This window comes from Malaclemys terrapin, chromosome 6 (assembly GCF_027887155.1).
Source record: "Malaclemys terrapin pileata isolate rMalTer1 chromosome 6, rMalTer1.hap1, whole genome shotgun sequence".
Classification (NCBI taxonomy): domain Eukaryota; kingdom Metazoa; phylum Chordata; order Testudines; family Emydidae; genus Malaclemys; species Malaclemys terrapin.
This window is the reverse complement of record NC_071510.1, coordinates 117,724,969-117,750,028: the sequence shown is the minus strand read 5'-3', so window position 1 is coordinate 117,750,028 and position 25,060 is coordinate 117,724,969. Positions and strand designations below refer to the sequence as shown.

Sequence of the window (25,060 nt, the reverse complement as noted above, 5' to 3'; positions counted from 1 at the left end):
TTGCAACCGTTATCAAGGGTAGTTATACACATTTATCAATAAAGGAAATGATCTTAATCCAAAGGAAATAAAATTTTATCACTGGTGTTGCATTCTGTAGCACTGAATGGTGCAGAATAGGCATACACTTCTCGTTAAAAATCATTGCTTCGGGCCTGATCCTGTCCTCAATCTGCACATGCTCCCAGTCACTTGTGCACACAGAACAAATGCTCTAACTCTCCTCCACTCCCTGTTCTATACAGTGCTGAGCACTTCTGACAAGGGGCTGAGGGTCCTAAGCACCCATTAAAGGCAATGAAGCTGAGGGTGCTGAGACTCTTCCAGGATTGGTCCGAGTTGTGTTCCCATTTACATCAGTGGGACCAGGACCAGTCCTTTAGAGAACAAAGGAGGGAAACATCTGTGTTTACAAGTGAAAGGAATGTGCACTTAAAAAAAAAAAAAAAAAAAAAAAGAGAGAGAGAGTAACTAAGGGTACGTCTATACTTACCTCCGGGTTCGGCGGTAAGCAGTCGATCTTCTGGGATCAATTTATCGCGTCTTGTCTAGACGGGATAAATCGATCCCGGAAGTGCTCGCCATTGACACCGGTACTCCTGCTCCACGAGAGGAGTATGCGGAGTCGACGGGGGAGCCTGCCTGCTGCGTGTGGACCCGCGGTAAGTACCTTGTAGTTCGAACTAAGATACTTCGACTTCAGCTACGTATTCACGTAGCTGAAGTTGCGTATCTTAGTTCGAACTGGGGGGTTAGTGTGGACCAGCCCTAAGGGAACATGGCTTAACTGTACAAAATATACATGTTGTTTGCACTTGTGTTTGTAGCTGAGTTGGTCCCAGGATATTAGCGAGACAAGGTGGATGAGGTAATATCTTTTATTGGATCAACTTCTGCTGGTGAAAGAGACATGCTTTCGAAGTTACACAGAGCACTTCAGACCTGAAGAAGAGCTCTGTGTAGCTCGAAAGTTTGTTGCTTTCACCAACAGAAGTTGGTCCAATAAAATATATTACCTCACCCACTTTGTCTCCTGAAAATATACTTGCTCAATAAAAAGCATTTGAAAGCTTTGTATAGTCTATACTACTTTTGGCTAACAACTGTGTGTTAAAGCCAAATGTTGTATCCGGTTAATACAAAAGTGTAACTTGCCACATACATTCGTTTAGACATATAATGATGTTGCATGATGTTCTATGCATTTTACAAGCTTTAATGGGAAAATGTTGTAAGTGAAGTATCGTTTCACCTGCATCAGTATTTAATTTGTTTGCCCCAAGCAGATGAATTTGTTCTTTGTACTTTTTCCAGCGTGTTTTTTCTGTAGGAGGGGATGAAGTGATTCTTAATCACTAACTCTTTTAGTGTGAAAATGTAATGACGGGATAAAGGACAAGTGCTCCTTTTTTACTAAACAATAGTCTTGTTCTTTAAGGAATATTACTGTGAGAGAATTGGATTATTGCCAAGTTAACAGTGGCATCATTGCTGTCATACAGATACAGCCATGTATCTCAGCTCAGACTGGATTTTAAGTAGGCACAAAGAGGCAACTATCTCCTTTCATTTAGGGCCTGGTCCTGCTCCCATTACTTTATTGGTGCAGGATCAAGCTCTTAATATCATTTAATTTTGTCATCTAGCAGTCTTTTCAGTATGAAATGTGAGAATAAAAAAAATTCAGACTTTAATAGTCTCATGATTCTAAATGATACACTGAAGTTTACAAATCATATTGCTTTCTGTTTTTTATATAATGCCCACAACTGCCACAAATGCTGTATAAGAACTTTCACAACATCAATCCTGCACATTACATCTATTCATTGTATGATGAATGCTGGAGAAAGGAAAAACATCTAACTAGTGAATAATTATTGATTGAACATACAAAAACAGATCTGGGCAATAATGCCAAACCAGTACCATCTCTGGTAGAAGAGTCATCTGTCTATATCTATGTATTTGTCCATCTTGATCTTTCTAGGCACTTCTAACATTCATGTCTCCTTAATATCTCAATGCCTACAAATGGGCAGGGTGGCACATATGGGACCACCCCAGCATGCTATAGGCCTCTTCTTGCTGCTGTTACCTTCTGAAGCACAGTGTTTGGTGCTGATGGAGCCTTGCAGTGCTTATTATGGAGGGATATGTTTTAGTATCTTCTGATGCAGTGGATCATAGCTGGAACTCATTTAAAACCTCTGTTCATGGCAGCTGTTTGACTCGCTAGCAGTCCAAACCCTATGCACCTATGTAAGCACTTGAGGGAATTTAGCATACTGTGTACAGATGTCTTTATATGCAGTTCTGTTCTGAAAAATGACTAGGAATGGCCTCATGAGGTTCCATATTTATCTGTCTGACATCAGAACAAATGTGCTCAGTGTACAGGTAGAAAGTTGTTTTTTCTAACTACTAGCCAATGCGCACACAGCCTGGGAGCTTTAGAGTTATCTCTTCTTGTGCATGATCTTCAATGCTACTAAAGTGTCTGCTGGGAGAATTGTCTTCATGTACAACTGTGAACTCACATTGCCTTCAACAGGCTTGTACAGGTGTGGCTGACTGGAACTTTTGTACCAGTTGTGTTGGTGATACATACGATGGAATAGAATCCAGCTCATTTTCTCCTAGCTCCATTGGCTGTGGTGGACCAGCAGGCACAAAGACCATCAAAAAAATTAAAAGTTACTATTCCGAGTCAGATCTGCTGAACATGCACAAAGACTGGATTTGATGAGTAAGAAAATGTCATTTTTACATTGAACAAAAGTTTCAGACTTTAGTGGGAGCCGCATGTCTCCAGCACTTTTAAAATCAGGCCCGAGGTGTCCAAAGTTGTGCACCCAAACATTCAGAGACACAAAATAGTGAACATTTCTGAAAACTTCAGACTAGAAATGCACTTTAAGGAGCAATTTTTATGAGTCTGGATGATTGTAGAGTGCACTTTGGGAATGAGAAAGGTCCCTTTCATTTTAGTTTTGAGGGAAAGGGGAGAAGTCTCGATTACATTGGAAACTATGTTCTTAAAAACTGATCAGTAAAATTAACTGAGGCAATTAAAATATTTTTAGCATTAAAAAATCTAAGCAAACTCAGCAGGTCTTATTTATCCTTACTGAAGCAAAACTCACATTGACTTCAATAAGGAGTTTTACTTGCATAACCTTCCTGATTTTCCTGGTTTTTAGAGCCTGATTCTGCACAATAGAAGTCAGTAGGAGTTTTATCATTGCCTTCAATGGGAGCAGGGATCAAAGTCTCTCATGGGGCACAACTCATTGTGTTACATAGGCCCTCAATCGTTTTTTCAGAATTTGGCTCATCTGTCCTTAAAGAAGTTACTCTATAACAAAAATCAAAATCAAAATTACTCTCCAGACTAGGGTTCTCATAGATTCGGGTTTTCCCCGCACATGACCTCTTTTTTGGTCCACCAATCTCCATCCGGGCAGATTATTGACATATGAACAAATGTCCTGTGATTTTTCCTTGCTCATCCTTTTTTCAACATCGATTCTGGTAGAACTGCAATTGCTGGTGTGCCCTAATAGTGGCATGCATGTTTACTGGTTTGCCACCCTTCTGTGCTGCTGCCTTCAGAGCTGGGCAGCCAGAGAGGCAGTGACTTCTGTTTGGGTGCCTAGCTCTGAAGGCAGTGCTGCCACCAGCAGCAGCATAGAAGTAAGGGTGGCATGGTATTGACTGTTGAGTCGCTGAAAGGGATCCTGCTTGTACAGTACAACTTCAGGCACACATCTTGCAAAGACTTTCATGGCACAACAGGAAGAAGGCAGTAGAAAAGAACTGACTGCATGTAAAAAGGTACATTTTAAATTTGATTTACAATTATTTTTGAGGCCATTACACTTGTTTATAAATGTTAGATATTCAAAGTAAAAAGAAACTGTACTCTCCTTCCCCTGGCAGTGTCCTCTATTTGGGAACTTAAAATATGGTAACCCTGCTCCAGACTACACACAGTAGATCAGCCTGCTCTTCTGGAATAAAATTAATGGCAAAATTAACAGTTGTTTATTTCAAACATGCTATAGAGAAATCGCTCTATATTGGGAATGTTTGTGTGAACAATTCTAGTCTAGACAAAGGGCCTCTTTAGGATGTCAAATTCAATCTAGGATTTGATTTATTTCAGGAGGGCCAGGGGTCAGCTGAAACAAAAATTGTGTTGAAGTGTGAATTGTTTCTTTTTTCTCCTTTTATAATATTGTACCTGTACTGAGATGTGTGTTCTGGTCTTCTATTTTCTTAGTAAAATGCATTTTCCTTTGCCCAAATTGTGCTTGATTCTGTTTTATTCTTAAAATAATGTATCTGCTCAATCTACAGCACTTTCCAAAAGTGATACTAACTTGCTTGAGGGAATCTTGCATTTTTACTCTATTCTAATGGATTTCAGTGCCAATGTAAGTGAGCAACAACTAACGTTGTCCTACAGCAGGTCCTGTGCAAGTATCCCCCATACAGCTATGTCAATGCCCCTCAATCCTGACCTACGATATTTTTTTATTCCAGGCCTAGGTGACTTGTAAGTAGGGATGCCCAGCTATGACAACCGTTTATGGTAACATATGTAAATAGTGGGACTAGCAGGATATCCCCAAATTCATCTTCACATTAACCTAAAATGGGATTAGAATCCACAGATCTTCAAGGGGGCTTTTGTTTTGTTTTTTTACCAGTATGTTATGCTAAAGATACTGGACAAAATTCTGTTCTCTGATCCACACTGTGGCTTTATTGCTTAGTTTGCATTCTCTCCACACTCAGAACTCCCAGTGTTGTCAATGGAAATTCTGTGCATGGAACAAATGTGGAAAATGCAAAGGACTGACAGCATGGGTCAGCGAACTTTGCCCCTTGTGAGCCATTACTGGAAGAGTGGGCAAAACCCTTGTAGCACTTCAGAAAATGGTATTCCATTCCTATTTTCTCCATTAAATCAATGTTCCCCATCTTGTAGAAATGACTGAGTTTTGCTGATGAGCTATAAAGAGAAAGGGTCAGTGGCTGCCCCACTGTGAACTGTTGTAGTGCTCATCCCCCCTGGTTTTAAAGTAAGTGGTTAACGTTTGACCTCAAATATATTCCTGCAGGCATACCTCATCTTCTATATACTTTCTAGTTGTAGATTTCAAAGAACATTACAAAGGAAGTCAGTATCATTATGCCCACTTTGCATATGGGGAAACTGAGGTGCGAGAGAGGTGACTTGCCCAAGGTCATCCAGCAGGTCAGTGGCAGAGCCAGGAATAGACTCCAAGTCTCTTGAATCTGGTCCAGGGCTCTGACTGCTAGGCCAGGATTTATTTATTACTACAATCCCTTGCTGCTCAGAAGTTCTGGTGACAGTTACAGTTATGTTGCTATACCTACAGCTGCAGGGTCTCATCGTGCCCCCACTGAAATCCATGGGGATTTGTAATGACCCGTGGGAAGGGCTGGGAGCAGTCAGCCAGCCCTAATAAGAACAGCAGTGCCACTTAGTGCTGTGTGGAGAGCATCCTGAGAGCCACAGGAATATCTGGTACCACAGGACTGCTGTGACAGCCAGACTTTCAGCCACTTTGGGGCTTGTCGTTACTGCCAAAAAGATGGACTTCACCATCATATAACTAACCAGTTAGTTATTTTGCTGTAAAATCGTAGGTGAAACAAGACAGCTGTAGGTTTTAACCACCAGGTAGTTAGGTTAATTCAATGCTATCTTCCCCCACCTGTGGTTGACCTCACTAGTTTATCATAGCAGGTAGGAGGAGCCCCAGTCATGGACCAGGACATGGTTGTGCAAGGCACTGTATAAACACAGAAGAAAAAGAAAATCCCTGCCCTTAAAGAGTTTACAATCTAATGATTGTGGTTTACTTTAGGGCAAAACTACAGATGCATTGTCTCTACTAGGATTTTACAGCAGGATAGCCCATAGAGTTGCCAACCTTCCACAATTGTCGTGGAATCTCAGGAATTAAATGTTAATTTTTAATTAAAGATAATGTCATGTTATGAAACCTCCAAGAATTCATCCAACCAAAGTTGGTAACCCTAATAGCCCAGGATAAAAACAATTTTTTTGTTTTGTTTTAGCAATAATGACAATGCCTGTTATGCTATCTACCAGAACTTCATGGTGACATTGCTAAAAATGCTTGTTGCTCCAAAAATGCAGGATCTTTACTCTTTGGCTTGCTAACATAATGCAGCCTTTCTGATTTCATCCACTATTGGGCAGTGATAAACATACATACTAGTCAGTTCATTGCATAGTTCTGGGAACTTCGGCTGTGTATATGTTCTGCATTGGTGATGGCAATTTCTATATTTCATTTCTGTTTTGCTCAATTTTAATTGAGATAACTCCAGCCAAAAATACAACTAAGAAAGCTACTTATGCTATGCATTAGGCTCACAGATTATAACAGCATGCCGCAAGAGTCTACTTTAACATTTCCCAAGTAGTTTTCTTGCTTTATATACAAACTGTTCAATGGAGAGTTTTTGAATGAGGCTTCTCAAAGATACTGACTTCCAAACCATTAGGATTTTAAATACAACTATTTTATAAAAGCAGTAAAGATCCCTGACACTAAGGTCAGGGTGAACACTGCTTCAACACATTTTTGATACTGTTTATGTACAATTACATCCTGAGATGAATACAGTAGTGGGATCAAAGCAAGATGGGTAGCAGCTGGCTAGCTGAAGAACAATGTTACTAATTTGAGCAGCTTGCTGCTATCTAATTTTTCAAAGCTGAGCAGGTTTGGACCGATGTAGTATTTGGACGGAGAGCCAGCAGTCATCACAGAATGTTTAGCTGCGCTGATGTGACCGCAGTAGTTGACATTTATGATTATGTGCATTAAATGTTCTAAAAAAAATTTACAGTTTGAGTTACAGAGCTCACGGCTGGGTGCCCTGAACCGGTCCCAGGAGAAGCATTGGTCAACGCAGGGGAAAGATGGAAGTGAGCACCGCGTGTGAGCCAGAGCAACCTGCGTGGAGCGAATGCTTCCAACCTGTAACGGATCCCCCCGTTCCTGCGGGAAGAATTGTTATGACGTTAAACCCCACAACAGGAGCAACCGTCTAGTCTCGGCTGCACCACAACGTGCTCAGGCGCCTGGCACCCCAAGACGCTCCGCCGCTGCCCCTTTCTCCTGCCCGCGCCTCCCCCCCGGCTGACTGGGGCCCTGAGGCACAAAGCCCGGCCGCACGAGCGCTCCCCGCCCGAGGCCGCCGCAGGTTGAGCGCGGCCCGCCCCCAGCCCCGCCTCCTCGGCGGCGGCGCTTCCTCTTGGCGGGCGGCGGGGCAGGGAGGTAGGAGGCCCGGCGGTCCCCGGCTCCCCTCGCCCCGTCACAGGGCGCGCTCCAGCGGCCCCCCCGGACAGGCCCCGTTGCTGGGTCTCTGCGGCCCGCCAGACGGGCCCCCTCCCGCGCGGGGAACCCCAGGAGCGGCCCCGCTGCGATGCGTGAGGAAGGCCGGGCCTGCCAGGGGCTCCTCTGGGACTGGCCCATCATAGAATATCCGGGTTGGAAGGGACCTCAGGAGGTCATCTAGTCCAACCCCCTGCTCAAAGCAGGACCAATCCCCAGGCAGATTTTTGCCCCAGATCCCTAAATGGCCCCTTCAAGGATTGAACTCACAACCCTGGGTTTAGCAGGCCAATGCTCAAACCCCGGAGCGAAGAAGGCTGGGCCCGCTGGGGCAGGGTCCTCTCTGGCAGGGGTTCTCAAACGGGGGTCGCAGGGTTAGGGTTGCCAGCTGTCAACCTCCACCCCAAACCCCGCTGTGCAGCCAGCATTTATAATGGTGTTAAATAGATAAACAAGTGTTTTTAATTGAGAAGGGGGGTTGCACTCAGAGGCTTGCTATGTGAAAGGGGTCACCGGTACAGTAGTTTGAGAACCACTGCTCTAGGGCAACTCATTCATCAAAGTGTGTGAGAGAGACTGGAGCCACTCAGCAGCCCAGCTGTCAAGGGGTGCAAAGAAGGCTGGGCCCACTGGGGCTGTCTCTGGGGCTGGCCCTTCATCGCGGCATGTGAAGAAGGTTGGGTCCGTTACGGCTTTCTCTGGGGCTGGCCCTTCATCGCGGCATGTGAAGAAGGTTGGGTCTGCTACAGCTTTCTCTGGGGCTGGTCCTTCATCTTGAGGACTGGAGCTGGTAGGGCTGATCCTAGCAAAACTTCCTCATTACAAGGCACAAGAAAATCTGGGTCCGCTTGCATTAAAGGATGCTAACAAGTAATCTTTATCTTCTAATGGTCAGTGTTTGTGATACTTTTTGTAGAAATCAGTGCACACTCCACTATCTCACCCTTCCCTTTTCAATTTGTCAGATATATTTTTAGTTACTGTCCTGTGTATTTTAGAAAGGGGCTGAAATTATGTAAGGTTTTTAATGACTTCACTTTGTTCTGCCAGAATGTATCTGTGCAGTAGCATTGGCTGTCTGGTATCTGCACAAATCGGGATGTAAGGTTATATTACAGGGACACCATGTAGTAGATCAGACCCAAAATGTAGGTTGTAATTATTTTATTTTTTTTTTTAAAAGGAGTATATAGTTGTATCTGGGTCAATTTAAATATTCCTTTTGTGTGTTTGCAAAAACTAATGTGATGGCATTGTGAAACTAGTATGATGCTTTCCCTATGGATGGAATGTCTGTTGTGTTCGGCCTCTTCCTACCCACGCAATGGTGTACGTATAGATACAGCTAAGAGCCATGTGCTCCCCTTAAAGCATTTAAACCCCATGGAAGGAGCAGGTTAGTCCCTATAATTGCATGACTTCTGAAGATACTATTGCAATCTTCTCTCACAACTGTGTAGATCAGAAGAGGAGCAGGTTGGAGATGCATATAAGCTGCAACTCTTAGGTTTGTGCTATCTCTGGGATTGCAGGGTTCTCACAAGTGGAATGCTGTCAGTAGCTGGTATGGAGCACGGTCAAACTTGCTCCATTTTCAGAAGGACTCAGCATTGTGCCTGTAAAGATGTGAGGGAGAAAGGCTTGTACTTACAATAGTATGGTTCTCTCGTCTCTTTTTGGTTTTCCAAGTAAATGATATAAGCTTCTATATTGTTTCATCCTGAAGGATCTGAAATCTGTTTTATAAGCAAGTACACAGTATAATGGGATCCCTTCCCCACTACTGAAATGCAGCCTCCTCTGAAAAAGGTTCTGTGATTCACAGAACCTCCTTAATACAGGAAGTGAAGAATTGAATTGAATTGAAACTGCAGGGAGAACTTAAGGCAGCAGGTTCCTATAAGTTAGCCTCTTTTGCTCCCTGCTGGCAGGCAGCAGGGTGCTCCCTCCAGGGGAAGGGCCTCTCTCTTCCCTCAGTACGGAGTTCTGGGGAAAGGGTCCCTCTTCCCACCGGTAGCAGCGAGCTCCGGGGTGCGGGGGGGAGAGGCCTGCAGCAGCCCTGCAAGCCCCAACTTGTTTCCCTGCCCACCTGCTACCTCTCTCTTCTCCAGGCCCTTGCTGCGCAGCAACAGTCATTACAGTTTTAATCTGCAAGGTGACCCAGTGCCTGATATTCAATGACCCAGTACTGGCTTGTGACCCATACTTTGAAAAATACTGCTATAAGTCATAGGAGCATAAGACTGGAAAGGACCTCCTGGATCATTGGGTCCAGTCACCTGCTATCACAAGTTATCCCATTGTGTATTCCCATTCATAAACTTATCAAGCTTCATCTTAAAACTAATTAGGGTATTTGCCTCTCTATGCCTATTGGAAGGTTGTTCCAGAACCTCAGTCCTCTGATGGCTAGAAACCTTCTCATTTCCAGCCTAAACTTATTCATGGTCTGTTTATGGTCCAGGTAGTGAATTTAACATCTTCTTTCCCAAAAGTGACATGCGATCTCTAATGAATACAGGTTGCTAGAACTGATTTTATATCTTATCTGAAAATATGTGCTGTACAATATTGGATTGATTTAAACGCCTAAGCACATAATTACTGGACATGTTACTGGGTTAGTACCTTGAAGAGGGGTGGGAGAGGGCAATTTGTTCCCATTGAAGTCAATGGCAAAAACTCATTTGAACTTCAGCAACTGTATTGGGCTTTTACCTCAACATAGAAGTTACTGATCAATTGGACATGCCTACATTGTTATAAAATAATGTAGCCCTTTGTGTATTTATAGTTGCTATTATATACAAAGCAAATTTTTTATTTCTGACTTCTCTGGAGCTATAGTACTTTTATTTCAACAAGGTAACTGATAGAGTAATCAGGTTTAGATTAATAACATGCTATCTTCCACCATCCTGCAGGGAATCCTGTTAATATGGTGAGGTAATGGACTATTGAACCAAAATGAAGAGAATCTTTATAGCCCTTTAGGAAATAATGGTTCATTTCTTTTGATATAACTACATGTGGTTGGTTGTGTGCGGTATTTTTATTTTAATACCTTTTGAAGTAGCTTTAATGGTAGTCATTTCCTTTCTTCCCTCACCCCTCCCTAGGGCAAAGACTTAATTGTTGAAATACTCAAAATTTGTATTGTTTACAAGGCTGTGGGAATGTCTGAAAATAAATTTTGAAAATTAAGTTTTTAAATTATTAACTTTTTAAGAGAATGCAAATATGCAACATAAAGCATGAATGCAATTTACAATATTTTGCTAACAGTCTCTGGACTGCTTTTAATTGAACATACAAATGGCACATACATTCAGATCACATATATAAACATAGGACAACTTCTTTCTGACAGTGTAAAAAGAAACAAACAAAACTAACTTATGACAACTATTTGTACAAAACACTGCGGCTAAAACAGGTGCGTCAAACAGCTCGCCCATTCAATATTGTCATGTGGCTTGCATACCATATAAAGATTTTGTAGAATATCCACTTTCATTTTAAAACCAACATCTATATTAGAAATGCTTCAGCAGCACAGCTGTATCTGTAGCACTTCAAGGTAGACATTACCTGCACTGACAGGAGGGATTTTCCCATTGGCATAGGTAATCCACCTCCCCGAGAGGTGATAGCTAGGGCCTGGTCTACATGAGAAAATTAGGTTGGTTTAACTGTCAGTCAGGGGTGTGAAAAATCCACACCCCTGAGGGGCATTGTTAAACTGACCTAAATCCCTGTTGACCTTAGCTACTGCCTCTCAAGGAGATGTATTGTCTATGCCGAAGGGAGAATCCCTCTCATTGGCATTGGTAGTATCTATACTGAAGCGCTACAGTGGTGCAGCTGTGCTGCTGTCATGTTTTAAGTGTAAACAAGCCTATTGACCTAATGGTAGGGGTTAGGTCGGCTTAACTACACAGCGCAGAGATATGGATTTTTCACACCCCTAACTGACACCAACTTAACTTTCTAACGTAGACCAGGCCCAAATAGATTTCTAGCCATCATTGTTGCTAAGAGAGTCTTCTCTTCCAAATGCAAAGTGAGCATAAACCAATGTAGTGTTGTCTTTCTGACAATGAGAATATCCTTCCAATTGATATTGGAGGGGACAATAAGGTTTGTTACTGAATAAAAGCCATATTCTACCCTTAACCTTTGTGCAAACCTCATTAACATCGCTGTGAGATATGTTGTGAATTGGAAAGGGCGGTCCTACATTTATACCCCAGTCCACGGACTACATTTAAAAATGTAATTTGACCCGAGTAGTAGAATGAGTTTGACACCCCTTATTTCAAGCAAAGCCACAACTAGTTGTTGTTGTTTTTTTTTTTCCTCTGCAGAATAAGCACGTGCAATAGACTTTCAGTGATATATTTGTACACTGACTTGGGCATAATGTCCATGGATATAACTTTTCTGGGAACAGGCTCAGCATATCCATCTCCAACAAGAGGAGCTTCAGCTTTAGTCATTCGTAGTGAAGGAGAATGCTGGCTATTTGATTGTGGAGAGGGAACTCAAACACAATTTATGAAAAGCCATCTTAAAGCAGGTCAGTGCAATTGAAAGTTGTTATCTTGAGAGAGAATAATCTTCATACTGACCAAAGGAAATACCTTTTCTAGTCAGGCTCACGTTGTCTGAAGACCTCTGTAAATATGAGTGAACATCTCTAATTACTGTATTTTAGGTGGGACCACTTGAACTTGCTATGGAATTCTCCTTTATCACCCTTTGTTGCAGAATTGTTCTCCAGTCCATTAGTAGCTAATGAGGATGATAGACATTATCTATTAGGGATAAAAAATTTTAAACCAGCAGGCCTGGATACCTTGCACCTAAGAGTCCTAAAAGAGTTGGCTGAGGATCTGTGTCCTGCTGACATTAAATTTTAATAAATGTTAGAATACTGGGGCAATTACAGAAGGCTTGAAAAGTACTCATGTTGTACAAGTATTCAAAAAGGACAAGTGGGATGACCTGAATAACTATAGGTTGATTAGCCCGCTATCAATCCCAGGCAAAATAATCAAAAAATTGATAGAGGATTCAATTAATAAAGAGTTTAAGGAAGGGACTATAATTAATGCCATTCAGGATGGTTTTATGGAAGTTAGGTCTTTTCAAATAATCTTAGTTTATTCTTTGAAATTACAAATTTGGTTGACAAAGGTAACTGCATAGATGTAATATACTTAGGCATTTGACTTAATACGATGCTACTTTCTCATTAAAAATAAGTAGTAATCATAGAATATTAGGGTTGGAAGAGACCTCAGGAGGTCATCTAGTCCAATCCACTGTCAAAGCAGGACCAACATCAACTAAACCATCCTAGCCAAGGCTTTGTCAAGCCTGGCCTTAAAAATCTCTAAGGAGGGAGATTCCACCACCACCTCCCTAGGTAACTCATTCCAGTGCTTCAGCACCCTCCTAGTGAAATAGTGTTTCCTAATATCCAACCTAGACCTCACCCACTGCAACTTGAGACCATTGCTTCTTGTTCTGTCATCTGCCACCACCGTGAACAGACTAGATCCATCCTCTTTGGAAACCCCCCTTCAGGTAATTGAAGGCTGCTATCAAATTCCCTCTCACTCTTTTCTCTTCTGCAGACTAAATAACCCCAGTTCCCTCAGCCTCTCCTCATAAGTCATGTGCCCCAGCCCCCTAATCATTCCCTAATCATTTTCGTTGCCCTCCGCTGGACTCTCTCCAATTTATTCACATCCCTTCTGTAGTGGGGGGCCCAAAACTGGACACAGTACTCCAGATGAGGCCTCATCAATGTCGAATAGAGGGGAATGATCACGTCCCTCGATCTGCTGGCAATGCCCCTACTTATACAGCCCAAAATGCAGTTAGCCTTCTTGGCAACAAGGGCACACTGTTGACTCATATCCACTGTAACCCCTAGGTCCTTTTCTGCAGAACTGCTGCCTAGCCACTCGGTCCCCAGCACTCTAGTAGTGCATGGGATTCTTCTGTCCTAAGAGCAGGACTCTGCACTTGTCCTTGTTGAACCTCATCGATTTCTTTTGGCCCAATCCTCTAAGGTGTCTAGGTCCCTCTGTATGCTATCCCTACCCTCCAGCATATCTACCACTCCTCCCAGTTTAGTGTCATCTGCAAACTTGCTGAGGGTACAATTAATCTCATCATCCAGATCATTAATAAAGATGTTGAACAAAACCAGCCCCAGGACTGACCCCTGGGGCACTCCACTTGATACCGGCTGCCAACTAGACATCGAGCCGTTGATCACTACCTGTTGAGCCTGACGATCTAGCCATCTTTCTATCCACCTTATAGTCCACTCATGCAATCCATACTTGTTTAACTTCCTGCCAGGAATACTGTGGGAGACTATATCAAAAGCTTTGCTAAAATCAAGATATATCACATCCACCGCTGTCCCCATATCCACAGAGCCAGTTATCTAATCATAGAAGGCAATCAGGTTGGTCAGACATGACTTGCCCTTGGTGAATCCATGTTGACTGTTCCTGGTCACCTTCCTCTCCTCCAAGTGCTTCAAAATGGATTCCTTGAGGACCTGCTCCATGATTTTGCCGGGGACTGTAATGAGGCTGACCGGTCTATAGTTCTCCGGGTTCTCTTTTTTCCCTTTTTTAAATATGGGCACTATATTTGCCTTTTTCCAATCATCCGTGACCTCCCCAGATCACCATGAATTTTCAGGATAATGGCCAATGGCTCTGCAATTACATCAGCCAACTCCCTCAGCATCCTTGGATGCATTAAATCTGGACCCATGGACTTGTGCACGTCCAGCTTTTCTAAATAGTCCTTAACCTGTTCTTTCACCACTGAGGGTTACTCACCTCCTCCCCAGACTATGCTGCCCAGTGCAGCAGTCTGGGAGCTGACCTTGTCTGTGAAGACCGAGGCAAAAAAAGCATTGAGTACTTCAGCTTTTTCCACATCATCTGTCTCTATGTTGCCTCCTCCATTCAGTAAGGGTCCCACACTTTCCCTGGCCGCCTTGTCGCTAACATACCCGTAGAAATCCTTCTTGTTACCCTTCACATCCCTTGCTAGCTGCAACTCCAATTGTGCTTTGGCCTTCCTGATTACACCCCTGCATGCTCTAGCAACATTTTTATACTCCTCCCTAGTCATCTGTCCAAATTTTCAGTTCTTGTAAGCTTCCTTTTTGAGTTTAAGCTCACCGAAGATTTCACTGTTAAGCCAAGCTTATCACCTGCCATGCTTTGCTATTCTTTCTGCACTTCGGGATAGTTTGTTCCTGAGCCCTCAATAAGGCTTCTTTAAAATACAGCCAGCTCTCCTGGACTCCTTGCCCCTTCATATTAGCCTCCCAGGGGATCCTGCCCATCAGTTCCCTAAGGGAGTCTGTGTGCTTTTCTGAAGTCCAGGGTCTGTATTTTGCTGCTACTCCTTTCTTCCTTTTTTCAGGATCCTGAACTCAGCTATCTCATGATCACTGCTGCCTATGTTGCCACCCACTTTTACTTCCTCTGCCAATTCTTCCGGTTTGTAAGCAGCAGGTCAAGAGGAGCACGGCCCCTAGTCGGTTCCTCCAGCACTTGTACCAGGAAGTTGTCCCCAACGCTCTCCAAAAACTTCCTGGATTGTCTGTGCATTGCTGTATTGCTCTCCCAGCAGATGTCAGGGTGATTGAAGTCCCCCATTAGAATCAGGGCCTGTGATCTGGAGACTTCAATTAGTTGTCTGAAGAAAGCCTCATCTACCTCATCCTTCTGATCCGGTGGTCTATAGCACATGCCCACCACGACATCACCCTTGTTGCTTTTGCCTCTATACTTAACCCAAAGACTCTCAACAGGCTTTTCTCCAGTTTCAAACTGGAGCTCTGAGCAATCATACCACTCTCTTACATACAATGCAACTCCTCCACGTTTCCTCCCGTACCTGTCCTTCTTGAACAGTTTATACCCATCCATGACAGTGCTCCAGTCATGTCAAGTGCCCCACCAAGTTTCTGTTGTTCCAATCACATCATAGTTCCTTGATTGTGCCAGGACTTCCAATTCTTCTTGCTTGTTTCCCAGGCTTCTTGCGTTCGTGTACGTGCACCTAAGATAACTAGCCGATTGCCCTACTTTCTTAGTATAAATCAGGAGGCTTCCCATCTTGTACCCTCCTCCTTGTGTTGCCTCCTGGTATCCCACTCCCCCGCTTACCTCTTGGCTTAGGTCACCATCCCCCGGCAAACCTAGTTTAAAGCCCTCATCACTAAGTTAGCAAGCCTGCCTGCGAAGATGCTCTTCCCTCTCTTCGTTAGGTGGATCCCATCTCTTTCTAGCAATTCTTCTTCCCGGAACAACATCCCATGGTCGAAAAATCCAAAGCCCTCTCTCCAACATCACCTGTGTAACCATGCATTCACCTCCACAATTCAATGGTCCCTACCTTGGCCTTTTCCTTTAACAGGGAGGATGGATGAGAACAGGACTTGCGCCTCAAACTCCTTTATCCTTCTTCCCAGAGCCACGTAGTCTGCAGTGATCCGTTGAAGGTCATTCTTGGCAGTATCATTGGTGCCCACGTGGAGAATATACAATATCAATAGAGCACAAGTTAAGTGGATTAAGAACTGCATAACTGATACATCTCAAAAAGCTGCTGTCAATGGGGAGTCATCATCGAATGGGGGTATTTTAGTGGGGTCCCACCGGGATCAGTGCTAGGCCCAATGCTATTCAAGGCTTTCATCAGTGACGTGAAAGTTATATATAAAATCACTGCTGAGAAACTGCAAATTATAACAGAGTGGTCAATGATGAGGACGGGGCAGTCAGCGAGAGCAGTTTGGATTGCTTGGTAAACTGGGTCCATTAAGACAAAATGCGAAGTTATACATCTAGGAATGCAGGTCATACCTGCAGAATGGGAGAGTGTATCCTGGAAAGCCAGTGACTCTGAAAATGAGTTATTGGTCATAATAGACAAGCAATGCAACATAAGCTCCTAGTTCAATTCTGTGGAAAAAGGGCTAATGCAGTCCTTTCATGTATAAATGGGAGTAATGAGTAGGAGTAGGGATGCAATTTATTTAAAAGCTCTGTGTATGACATTGGTGAGAGCAATGCTGGAATATTGTGTCTAGTTCTGATACTGACACTTTAATAAAAAAAAAAAAAAGTTGAAAAATTGCAGAGGATGCAGAAAAAAGCCACAAAAAATTATTTGAGGGCTGGAGAAAATGCCTTGCAGTGAGATCTAAAGAGCTGTGTAGTTTATCTAAAAGATTAGTCTATAGGTACCTTCACAACAGGAAGAAAATACCAGGTAGTAAAGGGTCCTTTAATCTAGCAAAGAAAGGTATCACAAGAACCAGTGGCTGGAAACTGAAGCCAAATTAGAAAGAAGGCACAAATTAACAGCGAGAGTGATTAACCATTTGAACAAACCACCAAGGGAATTGATGAATTCCTCATTTCCTGAAGTCTTCAGATCAAGACGGTAAACCTTTCTGGAACATATGCATTAGTCAAACACAAGTCATTGGGCTAAATTCATGGGTGACTGGGATAAGACAGAAGGTCAGACTAGATGATCTAATTGTGACTTTTGATATTAAACTGTGAATATTTAACTGGTTAAACCTCCTTAATTGAGATTAAAATGCTGCAGAAAATCCAGAATCCTGTGCCAGAATGTACTGCCAGCTTGCTGTGGAGTACATGAAATCTTAGTTGTAAATTGCGCTATACAGCTTGTGGGAGGCCTCTTTGCATGTTTGGAATGAACTAGAAACTAGAACGAAGGCAGAAGTTCACCCAGTGGTTCTCATTGGCCCACAGTCTTCATGTGGTATGATAAAATGCAGCTCCCATCCAGAACTTGTTTGCATATTAATGCATCAATGGTCACCATATTAGTCAATTTTTCTTAAAATGCATTTTGATCTTAACTTTCAACCACACAAACTTTTGGCAAAAAATGGCTTGTCAACCCAAACAAAAACAATGACAAATGTAATTTTGGTTCAGACTTTTCAAATTTTCATTGAAAAAATAAAAAGTGAAAAAAATTTCAATTAAAAAACTACACTTCTTGGTTTGGTTTTAGTTTTAAAAAAATTGGGAACTGATTTTTTTGTAAATTTCCCACAAAATAATTGGCATTTTTCAACCAGCTCTAATTTTGCTGCTGTGAGTGTAATTGTCATTCAGCACATTTATTATGGTGTCTTTTTGTTTCAATCATAGGTAGAATTACTAAGATATTCATAACTCATCTTCATGGGGACCATTTTTTTGGTCTTCCCGGTCTCCTGTGCACAATCAGCCTTCAGAGTAGTTCTACTACAAGCAAGCAACCTGTTGATATCTATGGACCATTAGGACTACGAAACTTCATTTGGAGAACTCTGGAACTCTCTCACTCACAACTTCTCTTTCCATATGTGGTTCATGAACTGGTACCTACACCAGATCAGTGCCCTGCAGAAGAATTTAAAGAACTATCTTACGTTGACAGAGATGAAGTCTCTTCCAAAGAAGTGCAAGGGAGAACGCTTCATCTGGATCCTGTAGAAAACTCCTACACACTGGTCAACAATCAGCAATTTGTTATGAAAGCATTTCGATTATTTCATCGTATTCCTTCCTTTGGATTTTTAGTGGAGGAGAAGCAGCGGACTGGTAAACTTAATGCGCAGAAGCTAAAAGACCTTGGTAACTAGCTTCATTTATTTTTTCCTTGAATTCTTATGACTTGTGGATATTACTTTGTTTCTTAAAATCTATTCGTGAATGTCCTTATGATATAATTGATGTATATTAAAGTCATAATAGAACAATACACTTAACTACATTTCTTATATGCTTACATTAACTGCCAAATGCTTTATTAGAATTTCTAAGGCACCTATTCTGATAGTGTGTAAGCAAGAGTGTTACATTGTAACTGTTGAAAATGGATCCGTCAATAGGTGATGGATATTCAAGTATACACAGTGTTCAGGCTGACAGCTGATTCACATTTCCAGGAATTGTAACAAAACCATATTCTTTACTAATGGCTATAGTGTCTTCTGAAAACTCCTGCAAGGAAGCTTACTGAATCAGAACAGTGTGCATCTGTCTGTAATACATTCTGAAATGGGCCACTTTATTCTTCACAAGAAAAGGGAAGATATTCTAGAATTTTTTTTTTTCCCCTACAAACGCATACTGGTTTGCTCATTAGAGGGGTAAAAACCAAACTCCACTTGCTAGCACATTTATTAAGGGCTTACATGAGAGAGAGAACGTAAAACTGGCCATAGAGTGTATTTGGGGGAATGTATTCGCTTCAAAATACACAACTTAAAATCTGTTGTTAGAGCCTCTTACTAAACTTAAGATTTTGTTCTCTTGGAGTATGAAATAAGTGAAACATTAGTTTTTGTAAGTCATGGATCTACAGGATTGGTACTACACCACCAGCTTTTGAACAGGTCTCTCTCTTCCTTCAGCATAGGCACTATCTCTCTCTGATTTCCTTAGTTAGTTCCCCAGTAGTGAGCTAGCTTCCTCCAAACCCAGAAGTCCACATTTTATTCCCCGATGGACACGTCTGTCTTTTTTTTTTTTTTTTTTTTTTTTTTTCTCCAGACAGGGCCATGCTGAGTTCAGAGCCCCACTGCCAGAGCTTGGGTTCCTCCTCAGCTTCCCTGCTGAGAGGAAGTGATTGTTCAATCTTTGGTACTACTTGTTGTCTCTCTGGACTCTCTCTGTTGATCTGGATCAGTTTCAACCAGTTCCTTAATGACTATTCATTCCACCCAGACAGCAAGGTGATACATGCTTGTGTCTCCTGTGTGGGTGCAAGAGCAATGTTTAATCCTTTTGCCCCCACTGGGTAGAAATGCAATGATAGAGAGAAACTGAGGCGCCCATAGGATTCATAAAAATATTAAAGAAAATTCCCACTTTGCCACACCCTAGTACTTAATTTGTAAGAAACCCATGCCTTAAGAATAGGTTAAATGTAAAATTTGTCAGACACTGCATTGAAATATGAGCAGCGTTTATGTTCAAAACACTAAAACTAACCATACACTTTTGACTTAACTTTCTAGGAGTTCAGCCAGGCCCTATATATGGGAAACTGAAGAATGGTGTTACAGTTGTCTTAGAAAATGGAGTAACCATTTCTCCTTCAGATGTCTTGGAGGAGCCTATTCCTGGAAGAAAAATTTGTATTTTAGGTGACTGTTCAGGTGTGGTTGGAGATGGAGCAAAGAAACTGTGTTACGAAGCAGATCTGTTAGTTCATGAAGCCACACTGGATGACGCCCAAGTGGACAAAGCCAAAGAGCATGGTCATAGCACTCCAAAAATGGCAGCTGAGTTTGCAAAGTTGTGTAAGGTTAAGAAACTGGTTCTGACTCACTTCAGTCAAAGGTATAAACCAGCTGGTCAAATTGGAGAAGGAGATATTGATGTCACGGAACTGAAGAGACAAGCAGAATCAGCGTTAAATGGTCAAGAAGTAACTTTAGCTGAGGATTTTATGACGATAGATATTCCAGGGAAAAAGCAGAAGTAGCATCTAGCTCTATAATATCACACAAATTAGCTTGCTGTTGAACTGTGAGTTTACAGCTAGGGCTTCAGGTATCCAAATTGGTTCCTCGGTTTCCAGATGAAGAAGTTGAATTGCTAAGGTGACATGCTCAGTTGCTAGAGAATGACTAAGTGCTGGATTTACTTGCTATAGAGTTTTAAGGCTCAACTCTGCAAAATGCTGAGTGCCTCAGCAACTTTAATGGCAGTTGAAGGTGTTCCACACCTCTGAGAAATGGGCCATTATAGAATGGTATTGCTGTTAACTTGCCCTCCTAGGAAGAAGGGAGATGGAAAAGCAGATTACTGGTCAAACTCACTGTCTTAAGTGAAATAGGTGTGCAGCTACCCAAGCAAGGGGGGGGGGGAAGGAAACTCATTCTTTGGTTTATATAAATACAACTATGGAAACATGGAGACAAAGCAAAATATTTATTGATCATCTAAACACTTAGCTGCAAATCTAAATAACTTTTAAAATAAAATATATGGAATGCCTTTAACTTATCTTTTTGGAATTAAGTGTTTAGGTGATTGATTCAGGTATTTAGCCAAACAGTCTGGAAAACTTAACCGTATAGGCAGAAATCTTCTGAACACTAGACACTTTTTATTAGAACTTCAGATTCTCTAGTCTTAAGTCTTAAAATAGAATTTTGCATTTTTTGCATCTTATTTACAGTCCTCCGTGAATCTTAGTGGCATACCAAAGTAGATATTTTTTAACTTCTCAACCTCTCATGAGCTTTTGTATAAAATATTTTCAATAATTATTTAAATGATTTTAAAGGAATATTGGCATAAACAAACTAATAAAGTATTGATAACTGCCACGTGGTTTGTAAATTACTCTCATCACTAATGTACAGAAATACTACAAATTAATATGATTATTGTATTTCATAGAACCATAAGATTAGAAGAGACTGCAAGGGTCATCTGGTCTAACTCCCTCAAGGATTTATTGTGTCATCTATTTGCTTGAAGAGATCACTAATGTCAATGAAAATTCACCACACAGATAAATGGTTGACTGTACTCCCTAGCTGTTAAAAGGACACTGTAGATTTAAATTTGGCTCAGAATTAAAATTACAGGTTTTGTAGACAAAAAAAATGCTGCCTAGGGCCACACAAAGTGTGTGTGGTTTGTTTTTTGTGTTCAGCATTTTTAAACATTCTTGTGTAGTGTCTGAAACACAAGCCTGGGTACACTAAGAACCTGCCACTGAAACTGACTTTCATTGTACAAGATGAGCAGTACAGTAACTGAAGTGCATAGTAAAAAACTGAACTAAAATTTTCATTAAGATGTTAATAACATAGGTAAAGAAATTACGAAATCATGTCATTTGAACTACACTATATGCAAACTTTTATAAGCCTATTACTTGATATCAATACAAGGTCTAATTTAACAAACCACATTTGTGAAAGATTTGGAACAAAATAATTTGTTCCAAGCTATGATTTTAAAACCTTCTTATATATACTTGAGAAAGAAGTAACTGCAGAGAAAAGATAAAAACAAATTCTAGTTATGGGCCTGTTCCTTCTCCTACTTAGTCCTCTAGAGTCAGGCATGGCTTGACAGTTCTTTTTCAGACGTTCTGTGACAAAAATGAGAATTCCAGGTTTCTCTACCTGTGTAAAAAATCTCTGTACCAGTAATGTGTTTTTTGTGCTGTAAACCTAGTTAAATGTGACATGTTTTTGAAGGGTCCCAGAAAGTATCTTATGCAAAATAAGCATTAGTCTATCAATATAGCTGATATAAGCATTACTTTATCAGTATAACTGCATCTACACAAGAGGAGTTACAGTGATTAACTATCTTTTTCTAAACTGGAATGATTAAAACAAAATAAAAACTAAGTCCCATTTTCAAACATGTCTTCGCCTCAGAAGTATCAATGAGACTTTAGGAAATTAAGCACCAAATCACTTTTGAAAATGGCATGTAGGCTCCTAAGTTACTTAAGAACTCTTGAAAATTTTACCTTAGATACGCTTTCTTAACATGGATTATTAAAGGCTAACAATATTGAATGGTTTCTGTGGTGCCTAACTTTTTAGAGCATTTATTAAAATACAACTGATATTTAGAAAGTGAACAGTATCATATTACACTGATGCTAATACAAACCATAAAAATTAGCATCAAAACTTGTTTTAAATTTAACAGGACTTAAAAACCTAAGTATGATATAATCACATTTACAGAAATACTCGTATTACTACATCTCTCGAAAAATGGGTCAAATTCAGCCCAACTTTGTAAGCAGGTACACCTCTCTTCAGGACAGGGCCACCTGTTTATACTAGCTCACTACCCAACAAGTGTCCCTCAAATATCTTATAAGATGCAGTGATCTGCATACAGTAGCGATAGTCACTCCTCAGCCATCAGTTGGGTTTGTCTAGAAACAAAGTTGTATCCTGCAAATACTTTCATGGTGCTTCTCCACACTGGCTGCCTCATTGAAAAGCATGCAATTCTAGTTAAGGTGCACACCACACCCCTGCTGCTAAAACAAATCTGTAGAACCATGGTATGCATTACGTAACTATAGTGGTGCATGTGAAATACTTGTGCATATTGTGTGCTGAATTTCTCTTAGCAACTGTTATGGGGCCAAAACCTATTCTCTTTACAAACACATTTCCTACCCTCAAGTCTTTTCCTTTCTTGATTGAAAAAAGCTGGATTCTGAGCTCTTGAAAATCTAGCCACTAGTGCCATTAGAATGAAGTTAATGGGACTGTGTGTGCCAGTAAGAAAAGCAGGATTTGGGCCATAGCTTGTTCTTTATCCTTACTATTAATGGATGTATCCTTTTCTCATTGATCTATTAATCATTAATTAGGAGAGGGAGAAATTGCTTAGGATTCAAGTATATCTGACTGATCATGTTTAACTTAAGAGCTGCTAAATAATGTGGTAACATACTAAAATCTCTGGATAGATTTGTGAAGTGTGCTTTAGCAACTTCTTTATTTGCAAAGTTTCTAAGATGGAGAGAAACATGAGATCCTTGACTTCCCTTTCTATTTTTATCTCCAAGAGCATCCAAAGTTAAAAATACTTCTCCCTGGGAAAAAACGGAGAGACCCAATACAGCTCACATGTCAGCATTCTAATTTTAAACTTAGTTGGCATGGCAGGTGTCAAGGCTCCTTCTTCACTCTGAACTATAGGGTACAGATGTGGGGGCCTGCATGAAAACTTCTAAGCTTAACTACCAGCTTAGATCTGGTCTGCTGCCACTACTCCCAGTGTGCTAATTCCCTTCCCTGGGTAGCCTTGAGAGAGACTCTTCGCCAATTCCCTGGTGAGTACAGATCCAAACCTCTTGGATCTTAAAACAAGGAGAAATTAACCATTCCCCCTCCTTTCTCCCACCAACTCCTGGTGGATCAAGATCCAACCCCCTTGAATCTAAAAACAAGGAAAAATCAATCAGGTTCTTAAAAAGAAGGCTTTTAATTAAAGAAAAAGGTAAAAATCATCTCTGTAAAATCAGGAAGGAAAATAACTTTACAGGGTAATCAAACTTAAAGAGCCCAGAGGAACCCCCTCTAGCCTTAGGTTCAAAGTTACAGCAAACAGAGATAAACACCCTAGTAAAAGGTACATTTACAAGTTGAGAAAACAAAGATAAAACTAACACCTTGCCTGGCTGTTTACTTACAAGTTTGAAATATGAGAGACTTGTTCAGAAAGATTTGGAGAGCATGGATTGATGTCTGGTACCTCTCAGTCCCAAGAGTGAACAACCACCAAAAACAAAGAGCACAAACAAAAACCTTCCCCCCACCAAGATTTGAAAGTATCTTGTCCCCTTATTGGTTCTTTGGGTCAGGTGTCAGTCAGGTTACCTGAGCTTCTTAACCCTTTACAGGTAAAAGGATTTTGGAGTCTCTGGCCAGGAGGGATTTTATAGTATTGTACACAGGAGAGCTGTTACCCTTCCCTTTATAGTTATGACAGCAGGTACAAAGGCTGAATTCTCCCATATGCAAGTGAACAGGATATAGCATGGATTAAAATTTCCAGCTGTACAAATTCCCCTTTGAATGCCACAAGCTACCCTCAAAGACTCAGATAACATTTCCTCTCCTTTAAGAATTTTGAGCCAAGTAAAATTTCCTCTAGCATTCATGTCTGAATTTAGTACTCTTCTTCCCCACTAGTTGGCTGCTATTCTCGTGCTATGTGAGGACAGCAAATGGATGTGCTCTCTCAGTAAATGATACCTAATTAGGCCTAGTCCTGCAAAATGCGGAGTGCTCTCAATTGCCATATAGCTCAATGGGAATTGAGAAAGGCTCCTGTCCAGTGCTGAGTGTTTAGCACCGTACAGGATTGGGCCCAATATATGTGAAGTTCATTTGGATTGTGCAACGTGGAAACGTGGACCCAGAGCAACTGAGGTATTTGGAGGGAGCGCAGGGAGGAAACTGCTACTCTAGCTATTTTTTCTCCGCAACCTCTAGGATCTGGAGATGAGATGGTAAACATAATAGTGGGGATAACTGAATCCAGAACTTCTCTCAGCTATTCAAGTCCTAGTACAGGGGTAGGCAACCTATGGCACGCGTGCACTCACACTGCCCGGGTCCTGGCCACTGGTCCGGGGGGCTCTGCATTTTAATTTAATTTTAAATGAAGTTTCTTAAACATTTTATTTACTTTACATACAATAGTTTAGTTATATATTATAGACTTATAGAAAGAGATCTTCTAAAAACATTAAAATGTCTGACTGGCATGCGAAACCTTAAATTAGAGTGAATAAATGAAAACTCGGCACACCACTTCTGAAAGGTTGACGACCCCTGTTAATGGCACTTTTGATGCCGAGTAAAAATAATGAAACGGGTGAGTATTGCTATCACCTGAAGATGACACTATGCATTTTCAGACAAACCAACATGATCAGGACAGTGTTGGGGCAATAGAGGTTTTGTGGAGGTGCTGATTACCATTATGTAGGCCAATGACTTCTAGAATTTTAAACTGTTTCTTCATTTTAAGATTTTTTCTTTTGGGAGGACTCACATT

The 25,060-nt window shown here is 41.3% G+C and overlaps 1 protein-coding gene across 2 annotated transcripts; it reads left to right on the top strand.

Annotated features, from left to right (window-relative positions):
- The first annotated feature begins 7,332 nt into the window (after positions 1-7,332).
- Positions 7,333-21,888, top strand: ELAC1 (elaC ribonuclease Z 1). Of its 2 annotated transcripts, none has more exons than XM_054032633.1 (4): positions 7,333-7,349; positions 11,774-11,985; positions 17,654-18,121; positions 19,510-21,888. In XM_054032633.1, the coding sequence occupies exons 2-4, from the start codon at positions 11,829-11,831 to the stop codon at positions 19,977-19,979; spliced, it is 1,095 nt and encodes a 364-aa protein (XP_053888608.1). In that variant the 5' UTR covers positions 7,333-7,349; positions 11,774-11,828; the 3' UTR covers positions 19,980-21,888. The 2 variants fall into 2 exon arrangements, with proteins under 2 accessions (XP_053888608.1, XP_053888607.1); XM_054032632.1 differs by lacking the exon at positions 7,333-7,349 and adding an exon at positions 7,366-8,296.
- The last annotated feature ends 3,172 nt before the right edge of the window (positions 21,889-25,060 follow it).

What these genes read in the sequence shown, in the direction of transcription:
- ELAC1 (XM_054032633.1), top strand. Translation starts at nt 11,829, where the DNA reads ATGTCCATGGATATAACTTTTCTGGGAACAGGCTCAGCATATCCATCT. An exon ending in GAAAAGCCATCTTAAAGCAG is followed by an intron (nt 11,986 to 17,653) that starts GTCAGTGCAATT and finishes TTTCAATCATAG; the next exon opens with GTAGAATTACTAAGATATTC. An exon ending in GCAGAAGCTAAAAGACCTTG is followed by an intron (nt 18,122 to 19,509) that starts GTAACTAGCTTC and finishes TTAACTTTCTAG; the next exon opens with GAGTTCAGCCAGGCCCTATA.